Source organism: Helicoverpa zea, chromosome 2, assembly GCF_022581195.2.
Source record: "Helicoverpa zea isolate HzStark_Cry1AcR chromosome 2, ilHelZeax1.1, whole genome shotgun sequence".
NCBI lineage: Eukaryota > Metazoa > Arthropoda > Insecta > Lepidoptera > Noctuidae > Helicoverpa > Helicoverpa zea.
The window spans coordinates 250,318-267,380 of record NC_061453.1 but is presented as its reverse complement, the minus strand read 5'-3'; the positions used below and the strand labels follow the sequence as shown (position 1 = coordinate 267,380).

The window sequence follows — 17,063 nt, the reverse complement described above, 5'->3', positions numbered from 1 at the left end:
CACTTTATTGGCTACAATAGTCCTGTCAGTGATGATTGATCGATCCCAGTACAACGTGATATGGTCCTTTTCGAGAACTGAGTCGGGCGCATACTTGTAGTACGGTACCTCAAGGTCTTCAAGATTGTATTGCAGATGATTGCAGAGCAAGCTGCTGGTGGATGATCTTGGCCACTTGGTTATGTCTGTGCAAATATTCACCGTTGCACATAGGGGTATTTTGCACTTTTAGCCGGGCGAAACTAGTAAAAACAAACTTTCACATAAAAGAAAAAAATTCTACTTGTTAGCCAGCCAGGTAACTACTGAACGAAATCTGAGCTTTTTTGGACTCCTCCTACCCACACGCCAGCTACCCATTGACATATAAATAAAGGGACAGGAAATGTCACGAAAAAAACGTGCACACCTACTGTCAGTCTGCAGTCGTAACTAAAATGGCTGCCATTACTAGGGTTGTACCGCTACCGGATTCAACAAATATCGATATTGTATTCTAGTTAGAAGTACGTACGAGTCTTACTGGGTGCTTAAAAATAACCGAGTATAAATAATTTCTTCGTCATAGAACTAACTATCACATTAATTTCACTGATACTAATAACCTCAACAACATCAACCAAATGGGAGGAGTTATTTCAGTAGGGTGATACCTTTGAAAAAAAAAAACACAGGCAAAGTAATTATTAATTATTTATTATTTCAAATAGCGTGGTGGCCTAGTGGGCAAAGAACCAACCTCTCGAGTATGAGGGCGCGGGTTCGATTCCAGGTCAGGCAAGTACCAATGCAACTTTTCTAAGTTTGTATGTACTTTCTAAGTATATCTTAGACACCAATGACTGTGTTTCGGATGGCACGTTAACCGTCAAATCCGTAGCGGACCCCAATCGGGGTCTGAACATCAATGTCACCGTAAGCTCGGTTTAGACCCCAATTGGGGTCTGCGAATCAGTCATACACTTTCCTAATTATTTACGCTCATATTTATTTTCTTTCCAATCAAACCACATTTGTGAGTACTAAATAAAATAACTAAATAAATGTAAATTATTATTACGCATTCAAACCTTTCATATTTAGCATCCCGTTAGAAATATACCTTTTTAAAATCCAATCGTAATTACCGGGAATTCTGATCGAACTCGCCATGTTTGTTTACATTAGTTGTTTTTTTAAATTTGAAGACGCATAGACAAGATGGCGACGGTGATAGAAGTTTTGCATCGAATGATCCGATTCGTTAAAATAAAGAATCGATTTAATAATTTTATATTATTTGATATTATAATATTACTAAATTGCACTTTTGTATACTTACCATAATCTGAAAATAAATTAGGAAAAGTAAAATGACTTAATTTATTTAAAAAAAAATGCTAGAAAATCAGTGGTAGAAAATACGTTGTAGCCGGAATAAAAAAAATCTTCGGTTTTTAGGGTTTCTGAAGACGGCAAATGAAGACTTATTCTTCGGGTGTTTTATGTGCAGGATTCCTGTAGATCTGCCAAACTTAATGGCGATTCGTTACTTCCAACTTATTAACTGAGCGGCAAAGCTATTTGACGAGAGCCGTAGTTAGGTGTAGTTATCGCAAAATTTTATGACGATTTTATTGTTTGAAGGGGCAAATAGTTCGCTGTTCATTGAAAGCTGGTCCAAGATGGAAAGATGGCCGCCGCCGACTTATTTTTAACCGACTTCCCAAAAAGCGGAGGTTCTCAATTCGACCGTTTTTTTTTTGTATGTTTGTTACGCGATTACTCAGCCATTTATTTATCGATTTTGATGATTCTTTTTTTGTTTGATAGCGTGTACTTCCGAGGTGGTCCCATTATCATTAGGTCAGGATCTGATGATGGAACCTTGAGAAATCGAGGGCGACTTTCGAAAGTTGCAGAAATACATAGGTTGAAATCTTATCACTCAGGTGTTTGCCTGGTAGCACTATTCAACAGTGAAGGCTTTGAGCTGACCTGATGATGGAGACCAGTGAAGGTCGAGGGAACTCGACAACTGAATATTTAAACTTTCTCGTGTTTGTGCTTATATTATTCGTATTTACGAGGCCTCTGCAACAGTGAAGGAGATGGAGACGAGAGAAGTACGGTTGTCGAGTTCCCTCGACCTTCTCTGGTCTCCATCATCAGGTCAGCTCCAAACCTTTACTGTCTCATAGTGTTATCAGATATACATCTGAGTGTCAAGTTATAACCTTATCTATGCTTACAATTTTCGAGAGCTGCCCTCGATTTCTCAAGGTTTCCATCATCAGATCCTGGACCTAATAACAAATATGGGGAATATACCCTTTCGACCAAAAACAAAAATCCAAATTGAGAACCACCTCCTTTTTGGGATTCGGTTAAAAATATTTGGTGACTTTAAAATCAATCAATTATTATGTCTCTAACCGACCACGGGACTACAGAGTCCCGGATTTTTGGAAGGCGAACGTGGGGCTGAAGCCAACACGCTGAAGCCCTTTTGAGACAACTTTAATGAAATGGTGACACAAAACCGACGATTATCCCTGTATACACTATAGAAATGTACCCAAGGACAATGCCCGGTTCTGTGCTAAACTATTGCTAACTATGGATGAAAACTACTTGGGCTATTGTGATGGGATGCTAGTGGACTAGGAATGGGGAAACTACGGGAACTATGGCACCTGCCGATAACAATGTAATAAATACACGTAAAAATGGCAGGTGGAGACTCGCCAACTCACTTACTGGGTCCCCGGGAATCAGTCGCTAAATCGCAACAAGAGGGCAACAGGTACATGAGCGGCTGAAGGGTGAGGATACCTCGGCGGACTTTAAACGCAGATCACGCGCTCCCTGTGGGTCCAGCATCACCGGCCCACTCGCCACTTACCACGAGGCACCTACCCTCCGAGCGGGCTGCTAACCCTACTCTAGCGACTCCACTCTGACCGGCCGGTGAAGGCAAGCCAAGAGGCGGGAGACCTCTCCCCCGTCATGCTTCACTCCGACAAGCCGGAGATGGGGGACAGTATACTCTCCCTGGAGCACTCGGATATATAGCCCCGCGGGGTCGCTACTCCCCGTCATCCGCCTCAGATGCCCTGCGGGGCAAATCAATCAATTATTATTATTGTTTCTCATCATCAAATAAGTACATACCTTTGGTAGTTACAAATTGCATTATATTTCAGAACACCCGCATACCCTCCGCCGAAACAAAAATGTTAGAATTGTTGAGAAATAATATAAGAATAAATTAAAATTCCGTAATAGGTAATAAAAATTCAATTAAAGTTAAAAATTATTACGAATGACGCAACACCAAAATAAATAATACATATAAAAATTTAATGCTAAAAACTTAAATATCTTTTTTCTTAAAAACAAAAACAAATTGAACCTATAATTTAAAATTAATAAATAAAATTGAAATAAGTTGCTATTAAAAAATAGGTATATATAAAATTGGTATTCGATTATTTATAATAAATTTCCGATTTAGGTATCGAATGCACACCGCTGATTGAAAAAAAAAATACTCCATTCCAAACTCTACTTGTCTGTGACTTGACTGATCTTGTAAATTGTTCATTTTTATTGTGTATTTTATGTGCTGATTTTTTAGTTATTGAACATAAATAAGTGCACGAAATGTATTGCAACGGATTGAAAATGTTATAAATATGACGTTTGTGTTGTGTTTGAGAAAGTGATGCGATTACTTATTGGTAAGTTTTCACCAAATTTGAAATGCCTAACTTTTCGATAGACTTAAAAACACCGTAATTATTATCTTTTTCTGAATTAACTGACCCCATTTGACCTTTGCACGTTGTTTTCAAATAAGTGAGCTCTAAAGTTATAGTTAAAATACTTCTGATCAGGCATTACGGACTTAGAATTCATGTGTTGAAAGTTAGTACAAATTTTTGACTTCCATGTCGCGATTCAAAATATCCCGCCGAATCAACGGTAAAGTCATATGTCAAAATCTTGTCGAGCAGAGGGGTTAAACTGTAGGTCCCGGCTGTCATTGAACATCCTTGGCAGTCGTTACGGGTAGTCAGAAGCCAGTAAGTCTGACACCAGTCTAACCAAGGGGTATTGGGTTGCCCGGGTAACTGGGTTGAGGAGGTCAGGCAGGGCAGTCGCTCCTTGTAAAGCACTGGTACTCAGCTACATCCGGTTAGACTGGAAGCCGACCCCAACATAGTTTGGGAAAAAGGCTCGGAGGATGGAGGATGGATATTATTTCAAATAGCCCTATGAAAGTTCTTTCACGTCAGACTAGTTGCAGGGTGCCAAAGATTCGGTCTTATGAAGAAGAATCCGCAAGAAACGCCATAAGTAGATACTCTCTTAAAAAAAATACAATAATTTACAATCGTTTTCAAGCTATTCATGAGAAAGTTATATAATGCAAATGGAGCTAATTATGTATTAATCGATTGTACAAAACAATTTTGTGCCGGCGGCCATATTGGATTTACAATGTTATTGATATTACTATATTGTATTGTCATGGGAATTAAAGGTGTATACAAAATTTCAGATTAATCGGTTGACAGGAAGAGGGTGAATTTTGAATTACTAAATTTGACCCAAGAATAAATAATAAACCAAACGGGGTGAGCAAAGTTATTCATTTCTAAACAATATAAGCTTATTAAAAAACTGTCTATGAGACAGTTTTTCAATTCTTCTACAACCGTAGTATCTGAATCTTATATCTAAAAATGTTTTAATTATTGACTTGATCAAAAGGAACTTGTGGTTAGTACTGTGATTGGGATCACAGTCAAAAAAAGTATTAATTTCATAAAATTCACACATAAATTTAAAAATGTATAGATAATAGACTTCAGGTTTAATTTTACAATCTAAATGAGTTTTCACGAGTTTCTCTGTTTTTTTAATTATATCTATGACGCTACAAGAGGCATATTTCAGCCCTCCTCTTGTTTTTACATAAATGAGGCTATTGATGTCTTCCTCCCCAATTAATAATGAAACACAAACGTCACATTTAATGCTACGCATTAACTTTTTAACGACGTATCCAGATATATATTCGATGACTTTATCAGAGTACGTCTCAGCTGTGGTATTTAAAATGTATTGCATATACGTATCGTACAAATCGCTATGATCCTCTGGGATATCTATGAAATTCTTTCTATCACTCAATTCATTTATAGCTAAAACCGGATTTTTACTAGAGCAATTTAGTACAGTAATTTGCTCTAGTGGAGCACAATTCCCAATGCCATCATCGCGAATCTCAGCTCTCACTAATAACTTTTTGTAAGCTGCGCGAAATTGAACAGCATTGGGATTATTGTTGAAACCCCCTCTAGCTCTCACAGCCGAGAAAAAAAGCTCTAAATGATCTTGGCTGACTTTATAGAGGGGGATGTATTTGAGCAATTTTGTGTCTTCGACCAGGTAACGATAAAGCGACAAAGCGCTTTCCATATTAACAATTAAACCAATGAAGCCGGTTTTTCTTCGGGAATTTATTACAAGTTCACCTGATGGCAATTTTAAACTTTTCAGGTAATTTGTCGCACATTCAAATAGAGCAGATATTAAACCAATATTGGCAGGACACATAGCTTTTTTGAATCCTGGGGGACGGATGGAGTGGCTGTTTAATACGTCGAATACGTTGTTCATTAAATTTATAAAATTCACCGTGCCATCACAATTTTTAAATTGTTTTAATTTTAGTTCACAACGGCAGTAATCAAGTGCATCTGCTACTGAGCTACTAAAAAGCTGTGTCGCCAGTTTTACCTTCATTTTTTGTTTTTGGTAAAATATATGAGGTTTTTTAATTTTATTAGCAAGATGGAGGCCCTGTTTTTCTTGAAGTTCAAGAAGTTTTTCTAGATATTCGAAATCTACCTTTCGCCCGAGTGAGTCTATGAACACTCTAAGTTCGCCAAATGCATTTCTTATTAATTTTATCGCGTGGCAAGGGTCAATAAAAGCGTGAACGCGAGTGCCATATTCAAAACTGGTAATATCTTGCTGTCGGAAAAGATTACAGCCAAATGACGTAAACATGCTAAGCGGCAGGTCCATCACAAGTAATACTAACTACCTTTACGCCTATTTCTTGACATAACTTCAAAGCTGTGCCAATAATAATATACTTTTGTTCGCCGGTAAGGGTTGTTATGAAAAAATAACCAATGGGAATTTTCCACGAGTCGTTAATAGCTGTCAACAAGACCACTAGTACTTGATTTGCTTCCTCGGTACTGTCACTATCTAGATTGTGTCCTAAATTAACTCGACCATGAAATATCTGATCTCTTGGATCCCAGGTCAGAGACTTTCTTATGGCCATTTCGTCGAAAACTAATGAGCATATTATAGGCCGGGTACTTCTCTGCACCTTGAATTTTAATGTGTCAAATGCTTCTTTAGTAAATCCAGGTTCGCAATTAACGTGTTGGTACCATTTGCATAAAGTTCTTGTATGGGGTAAACATGTGTTATAAGTCTGCCTTATATAATTGTAAGCTTTAGGGGACAAGAAATGTAAAGTCAATGCAAACTTTCTGATTTCTTCGGAGTACATACGAGGTGTAGGCAAACCTTTAGACTTCATAACTTGCCTTTTCAAAAAGTCTTTTGGTCCCGCTAAATCTTCAATAGCTACAGCTTGTTCACTGTTGACACAATTTTTTCTCTTAAGATCTTCTACAATATCTGCTAAATTGGCTATCTTTTTGTTACGCCTTCGAATCGTCTCGTTGAGACGTTTAATTGTTTTCTGCTGTGTGAGACATTTGTTTTTCAAAGCCTTGACTTTTTCAATCAATACAATCTGGTAAAAAAAAATCACCTGTAGGTATAAAGAAGCAGGGTATGTCCGTAAATATATATGTAAAGAGCATTTAGTTGGTGTAAGATATTTCACCTCTATGGTTTTATTTTCTTTATGAAAATTAAGCGTACAAAGGGACATAGGGACAGGAAAAGCGACTGTGTTTTATATATAGTGATACTACATATCTATACTACATATCTATGTAATGCTACTACATACATACTCAGTCGAAAACTGAACTTTCTTTTTTAAAATCTATACTAATATTATAAAGAGGAAAACTTTGTTTACTTGTAATGAATAGGCTCAAAAACTACCGGACCATTTTTAAAAATTCTTTCACCATTCGAAAGCTACATTATCCACGAGCAACATAGCATATAAGAAACCTATAGTACCAAACTCCCTTAAAAAATATTAAAATACTAGCCTTAGCCTACACTTTAGAAAGTTGAAATTGTTCATAAAGACCCGGACTTATACACAAAAAGAAAAGACATACAAATCAAATTAATTTATTTATTCATATACATGTTGGGTATTAAATATGTTCACAATTTTAATAAAATTAGTACCACCAAAATCTGCCTCAGAAGGCGTATGAATGTAATGTCAGGTATGAAGATTGTAGTATTAATCACATACATTAATTTTCATGTATTAATATTCAACAAAATCAAATTAAATGCATTTTCAACAAACAAAATTAATTACAATGTCAAAGTTATGATAGAAAAATAAAAATATTCACATCACAATAACAAGTAAGGATACAGTAAGTATGTAATATTAGGAGAACAGGGCGTATGTCAAGGTGTTTCTAAGTTATTGTCATTTAAAAAATCATTAATGGTGTAGTAACAATTTTTGACCAAGAGGGCTCTAAGTGCTCGTTTAAATGTGGTCAAGTCGTATTCTTTTATTTTTTGTGGTAATTTAAAATACAAACTAGATAATATATACTTTAAGAATTGTTACAAATGTTTTAATTTACAAATAACTTTTTACAATGTCTTGATAATAAATATATATACATCATACAACTAACTTATTACGTAATATATACACTTACTATAAATATAAATGTATAATTTAAGAATCATTTGTTCTATATATTTCTAATTTAATTACTAATGTTGCTATCCCTTACAAGGACCATTGTAAATACCTCTTTATGACGGACAGTCTGCTTCTTCCTTCTTCTTTCGTCTGAAACAAACTCCTTATGCTTTGGTTTTATATTTTCATAGGATAATGGGAACACATCAGTTGATGTGGCAGTATCATTATGCTTTCTGATGTTAGTAATATCATGTAAAACCAACGACTCTTGGGGGCCTTCTTTGGGTGTCTGAAAAAAAGAATATTCCTTTAATAACGATTGAACGGAGAGATATACTGTACTAATAATATAATTACATAGGATTTGTCTAACAAAAAAAAAAAAAAACTATCTTAAGACTTACCAAAAATAATGTGGGAACAGAGTTGTCACGTAATCTTAAGATATCCAGTGTTCTATTAAAACAACTATCTTCAAAGTGAAGCGAACAGACATACCAATATTTATGTCTGGGATTAATATTTTCCTCACCAATAGCTTCTAACCATTTTGTCCTTAAATCATTTCGTATAGGAAACCTGCAAAAAAAGTTTTTTAATTAAAGAACATCAAAACTTGAACTTATCTATAGATAGGTACTTTGATTATTTGTTTGGATTGAATAGGCTCCGAAACAAGTTGACCGATTTGAAAGCTACACTTTACCCGGTATAGGCTATTACTGTTCGCGTACGGGAATTGGATCCGTCGGGACGCGAGTAATACCGCGATGAAAAGATAAATAAAAAAGTAAGTAAGTAAATAACAAAATAGAGATGTTCTATTCAACATAATACACAACTCTGAGGGCTCAGTGTCTTAGGAACAGTAACTTCTGTTGTTAAAATTAGTAAAAGCTGAATTATAAAAGTGGATATTATATCGATACAGTTATGACAACTGTACAGCACTATGCCATATGACATGTTATTGTAAACAACATTTATTTCTAAATATAGCTTTTTATACAGAAATAAACTTAAATATAAGTACTTTCACCATCAATTCATGTTTCCGTAACATATTTTTTATCCAATGTGAATTAGTTTATGTAGAATCTAGCAAAAACTGGTTACTAACCTGTGTAAAGAAAATCCTGCTTGATTTTTGTGCTTACTTGCACGACACTTCACGATACAACACGTAGGCATACTCGTTGATAAATTCAGTCTTGAAATAGTAAAGTCTTAATAGTAAACACGTAAAATACACACATAAAATAACAAAAATAAGTCACGAAGAGCACCTATTTGACAGCACAACTACCATGACATATATGGCCATATGGCCAGATATGGCACGCAGAAGGATTTCAAAAGTAAATGTCACCATTTTACGCAATCACAAAAATATTGTTGTCCCTGTTTTCAAATACACTTATCTGCTTAGAAAGAGTGAGACAGAACTATGTTGCATAGTTTGTTTCATATTTATATAACTATAGATACGTCAATATCAAAACGGCGTCTCCTTATAATTCTAAGCTCGATGCAGCTACCCACAAATCTGTCAGAACTTAATCGTTGTCACATGCACTCACGTCAGTTACTGACTACATTAAAAACGTGCCGTGTTTGATACCTCAGAGTTTTTTATTGTGAGTTAGATAACCAAAACTACTATGGATTATCATAATACAGGTAAGAACACTTTTATTTGTTATGATTTACTAATGTTTAAGTGTAATTTTAAGATACAAAATCAATTTTTGAAGTTCAACAGTTTTTAACGTTTTTTTGTATGAATTCTACTATTCTCAGGGATTAAAGTTATCCTTCCGAGTGTTTCCGGGTAACGATTTCTGTTGTAACGTATTACAAAATCTGTCAGGTGATAGATATTACACACATTGGGTGCTACTTTGCTTGAAAATAATGGTTAATGGTTTTTAGCTAACACCAGCAGAAAAGTCTAAGTTTTGTCGAAAGTAGCAAAAAGTAGCACCCAATGTGTGTAATATCTATCACTTGACAGATTTTGTAATACGTTACAACAGAAATCGTTACCCGGAAACACTCGGAAGGATAACTTTAATCCCTGAGAATAGTAGAATTCATACAAAAAAACGTTTAAAAATGTTGAACTTCAAAAATTGATTTTGAATCTTAAAAATACACGTAAACATTAGTAAATCATAACAAATAAAACTGTTCTTACCTGTATTACGATAATCCATAGTAGTTTTGGTTATCTAACGCACAATAAAAAAACTCTGAGGTATCAAACACGGCACGTTTTTAATGTAGTCAGTAACTGACGTGAGTGCATGTGACAACGATCAAGTTCTGACAGATTTGTGGGTAGCTGGCGTGTGGGTAGGAGTCCAAAAAAGCTCAGATTTCGTTCAGGGGCCCGATTCTCCTAATTTTACTTAAGCGACATACGATTCACGTTCGACTCGATTCGACTGAGATCCGATCCCGACTCGATTACGATTGAAGCGTATGTGGCATTCCGCTATTTTTTCTTTGAAATAAACGTTTTTATCCTTTTCTGTCATTCAATAATGAATCATTTTGTCTGCAAATGATTTACGATTGCAAAATGATTGTACAGCAAATACCGTAAAGACCAAAATTACCAAAATAGCAGACCAATCGCACACCAATCAAATGTCAATCGAATACGATTGGTCTTTTATTAGTAGCAGAATGCCCGATATGGTTAAAACTGCTATTGCGATCATATTGCGATTCGATTTCTATTCGATTTTGACATTATTAACTTAGGAGAATTCTACCTTACCTATTGTCGAGGGCACGGGTATCGCCAAAGCATTCTTCCGCACCCCCGACAGGTATTGGCCCGCCAGATGTTCAAAGGCGGGCCCGGTCAACCTCTGTGGCCGTCACCCAGCGGCCACAGCAAACTCCACTGAGAGAGGCGCGCGCAACACAACGCCACCGTCTCGAGGCCTGTTTCTGATCGGACGACAGACGCCCCTAGTCTGTCGCCCGCAGGCCGCGCCCTATGGTGGCCGGAGATCAGCCACCCTGCGACGCCCACCACGTCTGCTGCGGGCGGGGAGAGAGGAAGTTTCTCTCTCCCTTTCCGCCGCCTCCTTTAAAACCATCACATCCTCACAAAAGGAGGCGACGGCGTTCCACCCTTCCTCGCTGCCGACCATGCAGGACACAACAGCCGGCAGCGAAAGACTTCCCGCAGCATCTACTGCTGCCGCGAGGTCACGGCGCTGCGTTGCCCATGCTGGGCACTCCACCAACGTGTGCAGCGCCGAGTCCTCGCTGCAGATCCCACAGTGGTGGCATTTGGGCGTGGGCTCCCGGCCTATGCGACACAGGAACTTTCCGAAACACCCATGTCCGGTAAGAACCTGTGTCAGGCGGAAGCTGAGGGCGCCGTGGCTTCTCTCCAGCCACTCCTTCATAACGGGCCTGACCGCCGCGACAACGGCGTGCCCTGCCGTGGGTCGCGCAAGTCGCTGCTCCCATTCCACCATTAACACCTGGCGTAGCTCTGCCCTGCGCGCCTCAACTTGTCGAGGCACGAGGCACTCACCCCGCTGCACTGCTTCCTCGCGCCATGTATAGAGTGACGCGAGGACTTTCCCGTCTAGGTCCCATGGTGGGGATCCGGCTAGGAGGCATGCCGCTTCAAAGGATATCGTACGGTATCCCCTTATGACCCTGATGGCCATCGCTCGCTGAGGTCTTCGCAGCACTGCAAGATTGCGGGCCATCAGGGTGTTCGCCCACACTGGCGCTGCGTAGAGCGCCATCGCCCGCACGACCCCCATATAGAGCCTCCGGCAGGAGGTATTGGGTCCCCTGAGGTTGGGCAGCAGGCGTGAGAGCGCAGAAGCTGCGGTCAACAATCGGGGAGCGAGACGTTGGAAATGCGGCCCGAAGTCCCACCGACTGTCGAGAACGAGACCGAGGTATTTCATCGTCGATTCGACAGCGATGGTGACCCCTCCTACTACGATGCTAGACCCCGGAGGTGGCTTCTTCCTCGGCCCATGGAAGCAGAGGGCCTCAGACTTGTGCAAGGCCACCTCGAGGCCAAGACGCCGGATCCTACCCACGACCTGCGCGACACTGGCTGTGGCCCGAATGGCCGCCTGTCGGTACGTCTTCCCACGTGCTGTTACTAGCGTGTCGTCAGCGTAGCATATCACGCTGACGCCGTGGAGAAGCGCACCGTGCAGGACCCAATCGTATCCAATGTTCCACAGGAGAGGGCCGAGAACCGACCCCTGAGGAACACCGCACGTCATCTCACGACGACCCCATCCTTCTCGACCCGGGTACACGATAGCCCTTTCGGACAAATAGGCCCCGATTATGCGACGGAGGTACCCTGGCACTCCGTGATAACGGAGCGCCTCCTTTATGGTATTCCAGGGCAGGGTGTTGAACGCGTTGGCGATGTCGAGCGACACCGCCAAGACCACCTCGCCCCGGGCGACTGCTTCCTCCGCCAGGACCCTCACGCGCATGATCGCGTCAACTGTTGAACGCCCCTTGCGGAAACCATACTGGTTGTTGGCCAGATCCGGCCCCTCTCCGGTTATATGCTGAATAAGGCGGTCGGCGATGATTCGCTCAAAGATTTTTCCCACCTCATTCAGCAACACAATGGGACTGTCTAGGTGAATGTTTTTATATATTTTTTGTTAAAGTATTTATAGTAAATAATGTATCTGTCTTTTGAGTGAATAAAGATTATGTACTTGGGCTGAAAAAACGCCTAAATGATAAATCAATTATCAGTAGAACACGTGGTAAAAATATTGCCAATGAATTCCATTTCAGACCGTATATCTATAATAGTCCTTTTCTCTTTACTAATCTTTATCTAAACGTAGTTAGTCAATTACAAACATTCAAAATAATGCTTTACTCTTCACTTTTTTCCGATATTTAGTTCAGGAAGAGAAATAAACTTTGATGCTTTCATATAATACATTCTTTTGCAAAAAAAGCGGGCACCTAAGCGAAATCTTGGTTTTAAGGACTTTACGTGTATTTCAAAGTGTCTTAATGACTGTAGGATGTTACTAGCATCAAAAGGGTTAGCCAAGCATGCGTGAGAGTGTATTCTAAATTTGAATCTTGGATAAATGCTAAGAAACTGGTTAAACCTTGCTTTGGACTAATTCTTGGTAGAAAGTTCGTCGGCGTTTTGAAAAGATTTTGATGTGATTTTCAGAAAACTGATAGTGCAGTTTTAATTAATGATTAATGGACCCTTCTTTTACATCAAAACATTTTTTAAAAACAATGCATCTTTGATCAAATTTGCACCTGCTCTAAATGGTCTATGATGATGATTGATGGCAATGTTAAGAGTTTCTGTATTTTTGTGTAAAGTGTTCTATTGTTTAGATATTGTACCCACACGGTTTAAAATATCCCTTTCTCATAAATAAACACAATTTAGAGGAGTCTCAGTACTTTGGACTGCGACAAAACCAATTTAATGTTAGCAGTGCCGATTACAACTCGTCTCTTATACAAATTTGACATTTTGAAAAATCTTGAAATTCTACAAAATTCAGCTAATGAGCAAAGTACTTCCATCGAGAAGTGGATGAAACTGGTGGCAGAAACTTATGTTTAAGAAAATTGTAGTACAAAATTGGTTTTCAATTATTAATTTATTTACAATTACTCCCTAAAACTACACAAGTATTCAATATAATGCAACTAGTTCCACAACACTCAGAGCCATGTGTCCTGCATTCTATTCACAGTCTGACAGTCGTAGCCTCTTGAACATCTTTCTGTTTGTGTGCTCCATCACAGAATGGTCTATTTTTCGTTTGCTTACAGTTACACAGCCAATAGTCCTTGGTTTTTTCCACTGTGAATCTGACAGGCCTGCAAATATTTATCATTTTAGTTACTAATGTACTCCAGAATAGTAGTTAGTAGTACTTCAACCCACACACAACTTACCTCTGTGTTATTTTGAGGTAGATATCCTTATGTGTACCATCACACAGTGGCTGTGCCTTGGATCGGCCACACAGGCACCAGTGGTATGTTTTCCCTGCCTCAAGGGTTAGCTTAAAAGGTTTCTTATCATATACAACACCAGTATCTTTTTGGTTGGTCGCTGAGTACACTGAAGCTAAAGGATTCTTTGGGATCTCTGGCTTAGAACTTTTGGTGGCATAGTTGACCTAAAAATATAGGTTACGTTTCAAAGGAAGTTTTGGGTTATACTTCTACGAGTCAATCATCTAGTTTAATTGTTATATTAGACTCAGTAAAGTTACATTTTAAATACTTTTAAGAAGTTCCCAATCAAAACAAAATGAATTACAGATACATGTCTTGGGTACTATGAACTTACCGTTCTTAGAGACTTCGTAAGTAAAATTTGAGTAGATTTCCTAATAAACATTGTTAAAGGACTCTTCAATAAAATGTAATTTTATTTTAAAAGTAATCTTTCAATTTACTGTGATTCGGGTCCCGATTAATACGATCGATGTCATAGGTATGTATGTAGTCTATATATAATACTAAATACTATCTATACTCTATGAGTCTATGGATACTACGTTCAACTACAAGTCAATGCGTTCAAAAAAATATTTTTACACTAGCTTCCGCTCTCGCGGCATCGCCCGCGTGGTGTGTTGGCAAAAAGTAGCCTATGTGAATCCAGAGTATCACCATTGACATATATTCTATATATCGATGAGTATCACCTATCTACATACTAAATTTCAACTAAATCGGTCCAGCCGTTTTCACGTGAAAGAGTAACAAACATACATCCATACATTCTCACAAACTTTCATATATTTATAATATTAATTAGTAGGAAATATAAATTAAAAAAAAAGGAAATATTAGTAGGTATATGTCAATGGTAGGATTCTATTATGATCTATATGATAGACATACCCATAGATGTAATATACTATAAACAAGATTGCGCATTCTCAAAATATATATTTACGAAAATGAACTCTATTCCAACGCAATAAGGTACTAAGTTGGTTGCATAATACACAGAGGCAAATCCGAGCCGAGCGGGATAGTTAGAACGGAGGCCGTTTGTCTCTTTCTAACACCTTGCCAGCATAAAAAAATGTTGTGATCAAGTTTTTTTTGCCCAAAAAAACAATTGAATCACTTATATTTTTATCTTATTTTAACAATATTGTAAGTCAACAAATTAAGAACAATCGCATTATATAATTTATTCGTATTTATTCTTAAAACATAAACAACATAAATTTTTATTTTGCTTTTTTTATTTTCCAGCGGTAACCCTGAACATTCTTGGCGCGTAATCAGCATTTAAAATGTTGTTTATATTTTTTTGTATTAAATCAATTCAAATTATTGAAATGGTGAAAAAGTGTTGCTTTTATACTTGTGAAAGTGAATCCTATGGTGGTTGCAATATATCGTTCCACCGGTAAGCTAATAATAACATTTTCGTAAATCAAACAACTAGGGTGCCCATGAATTCTTGTTATGAGTCAAAATATGGGTGATGGATTTTAAAACTGTTGTACTATTGTTATAGCTTCCCAAAAAAATGTAGAAAGGCGATATAAATGGCTCAGCAGTCTATATGTGAAGCAAAAATACAAAAAAATCAGTCTGCACTTCAAATCTTCCCGTTTTTATTACTGCTAATTCCTGCTAATTATTAAAAGCCTATATTATTAGTTTAAGGTCACAAACTGCGTAAGTTAAAACTTCAATACCAATCTGTGTTTAATAATCTTAGCAAACTCGGATTGGTCTCACATAGCTTAATCTCATAGTCACCCTATTAGAAAGGGACAGACGGCCTCCGTACTAACTATTTCACTCGGCTCGTTTTTTGGTTAAAAATGCGCAGTCCTGTTTACTAATATTATGTCTATGGACATACCAGACTGACAACGTGACAACCTGTGGCATAGATGTAATGTACTAAACAAGATTGCGTACTCTCAAAATATATATTTTCGAAAATGAACTCTATTCTAACGCAATAAGGTACTAAATTGGTTGCATAATACACAGAGGCAAATCCGAGCCGAGAGGGATAGTTAGAACGGAGGCCGTTTGTCTCTTTCTAACACCATGCCAGCATTAAAAAATGTTATGATCAACAGTTTTGTCTTCCCAAAAAACAATAGGGTTGTTTCCTTGTATTCATTTAGTTAAAATTAAATAAATGCACCGAAAGTTCACAAAACTAGAAACACGATAAGCTATAGTATATTATTTATAACTGACCATATATTTTTTTTAATTAATTTATGAAATTTTAATTTAGAGCCTGTGACGTCATGCCATTAAAAACGACGAGAAGAGACCGATGACGTCATCCTTTCTATATTTGACAATGACAAGTATTTGACAGTGACAGATATATTGAAATAACCTCAGAATTAATGTTTTGTTTTTCTCCTTCCACTTGTCATTGGCAGAATCGTCGACGTTTGCATCGACATGGATTGCCATAAATAAAAATAGAATGTTTTGTTTACTTGCTTCTGTGAAGTTCTGTGTGTTAATTGCATTTAAGTGATACAACTGCTAAAAAATTACGGAGAAACGATTTATGAAAGCTGATAGTTCCAATCTGCCAAGAGTAGACTCTTTTATGGTCGCTCAATTCTTTGCCAATCAATAACCAAGATTTTTATTCAGCGGTACGTGGATGAACAGTTTATTTAGAGCACTAATGGTCGTATTTCCACAGTCTCGCACAACACAAACCTTATAGACATTCATTTAATTTAAGTTTTTTGAAAAAGCATCAAATCTTTTCGAACGCGGACACAAACATAACCTCAATATAAATAAACACAAACTTTACGTTTCTTTGCACCATTTCATTTTTCCGCGTACACAACTCAAAACATTTGAGGTATTTTATTTTTGTTCAAATGTATAAAAATAATCTATATGTATAAAATATTATAGTTTAGTAGCTATTTTATAAAAATACATTATTAAAATCAAGAAATCCATTAGTTGGTATGTTAGTTTTTTCTCGTTAGATGTGATTTAAAATGTAAAGGAATGAACAGAGAACGTTGACGTTTCACTCGGCTCGTTTTTTGGTTAGAAGTGCGCAGTCCTGTTTACTTATATTACGTCTATGACCTGTGGTGACAACTGACAAAAGTGACAAAGTCTG

General features: G+C 37.6%; 2 protein-coding genes across 2 annotated transcripts; both read right to left on the bottom strand.

Moving 5' to 3' along the window:
* Positions 1 to 7,340: 7,340 nt before the first annotated feature.
* Positions 7,341 to 9,213, bottom strand: LOC124642778 (THAP domain-containing protein 2-like). The gene is made up of 3 exons (XM_047181421.1): positions 9,018 to 9,213; positions 8,302 to 8,476; positions 7,341 to 8,186 (listed from the first exon to the last, which is right to left on the bottom strand). Exons 1-3 carry the CDS (start codon positions 9,086 to 9,088, stop codon positions 7,959 to 7,961), a joined length of 474 nt encoding a protein of 157 aa, XP_047037377.1. The 5' UTR covers positions 9,089 to 9,213; the 3' UTR covers positions 7,341 to 7,958.
* Positions 9,214 to 13,538: 4,325 nt separating this feature from the next.
* On the bottom strand, positions 13,539 to 14,431 carry LOC124638941 (CDGSH iron-sulfur domain-containing protein 3, mitochondrial). Its single transcript, XM_047176118.1, has 3 exons — positions 14,259 to 14,431; positions 13,859 to 14,085; positions 13,539 to 13,780 (listed from the first exon to the last, which is right to left on the bottom strand). Exons 1-3 carry the CDS (start codon positions 14,307 to 14,309, stop codon positions 13,648 to 13,650), a joined length of 411 nt encoding a protein of 136 aa, XP_047032074.1. The 5' UTR covers positions 14,310 to 14,431; the 3' UTR covers positions 13,539 to 13,647.
* Positions 14,432 to 17,063: the final 2,632 nt, after the last annotated feature.

Bases quoted from the DNA above. Each gene is read 5' to 3' on its own strand.
- LOC124642778 (XM_047181421.1), bottom strand. From the start codon at position 9,088: ATGCCTACGTGTTGTATCGTGAAGTGTCGTGCAAGTAAGCACAAAAAT. The intron at 8,477-9,017 runs GTTAGTAACCAG...CTTTTTTTGCAG, and splicing joins GCAGGATTTTCTTTACACAG to GTTTCCTATACGAAATGATT. The intron at 8,187-8,301 runs GTAAGTCTTAAG...TCTTTTTTTCAG, and splicing joins CTGTTCCCACATTATTTTTG to ACACCCAAAGAAGGCCCCCA.
- LOC124638941 (XM_047176118.1), bottom strand. From the start codon at position 14,309: ATGTTTATTAGGAAATCTACTCAAATTTTACTTACGAAGTCTCTAAGA. The intron at 14,086-14,258 runs GTAAGTTCATAG...CTATATTTTTAG, and splicing joins TTACGAAGTCTCTAAGAACG to GTCAACTATGCCACCAAAAG. The intron at 13,781-13,858 runs GTAAGTTGTGTG...AAATATTTGCAG, and splicing joins TACCTCAAAATAACACAGAG to GCCTGTCAGATTCACAGTGG.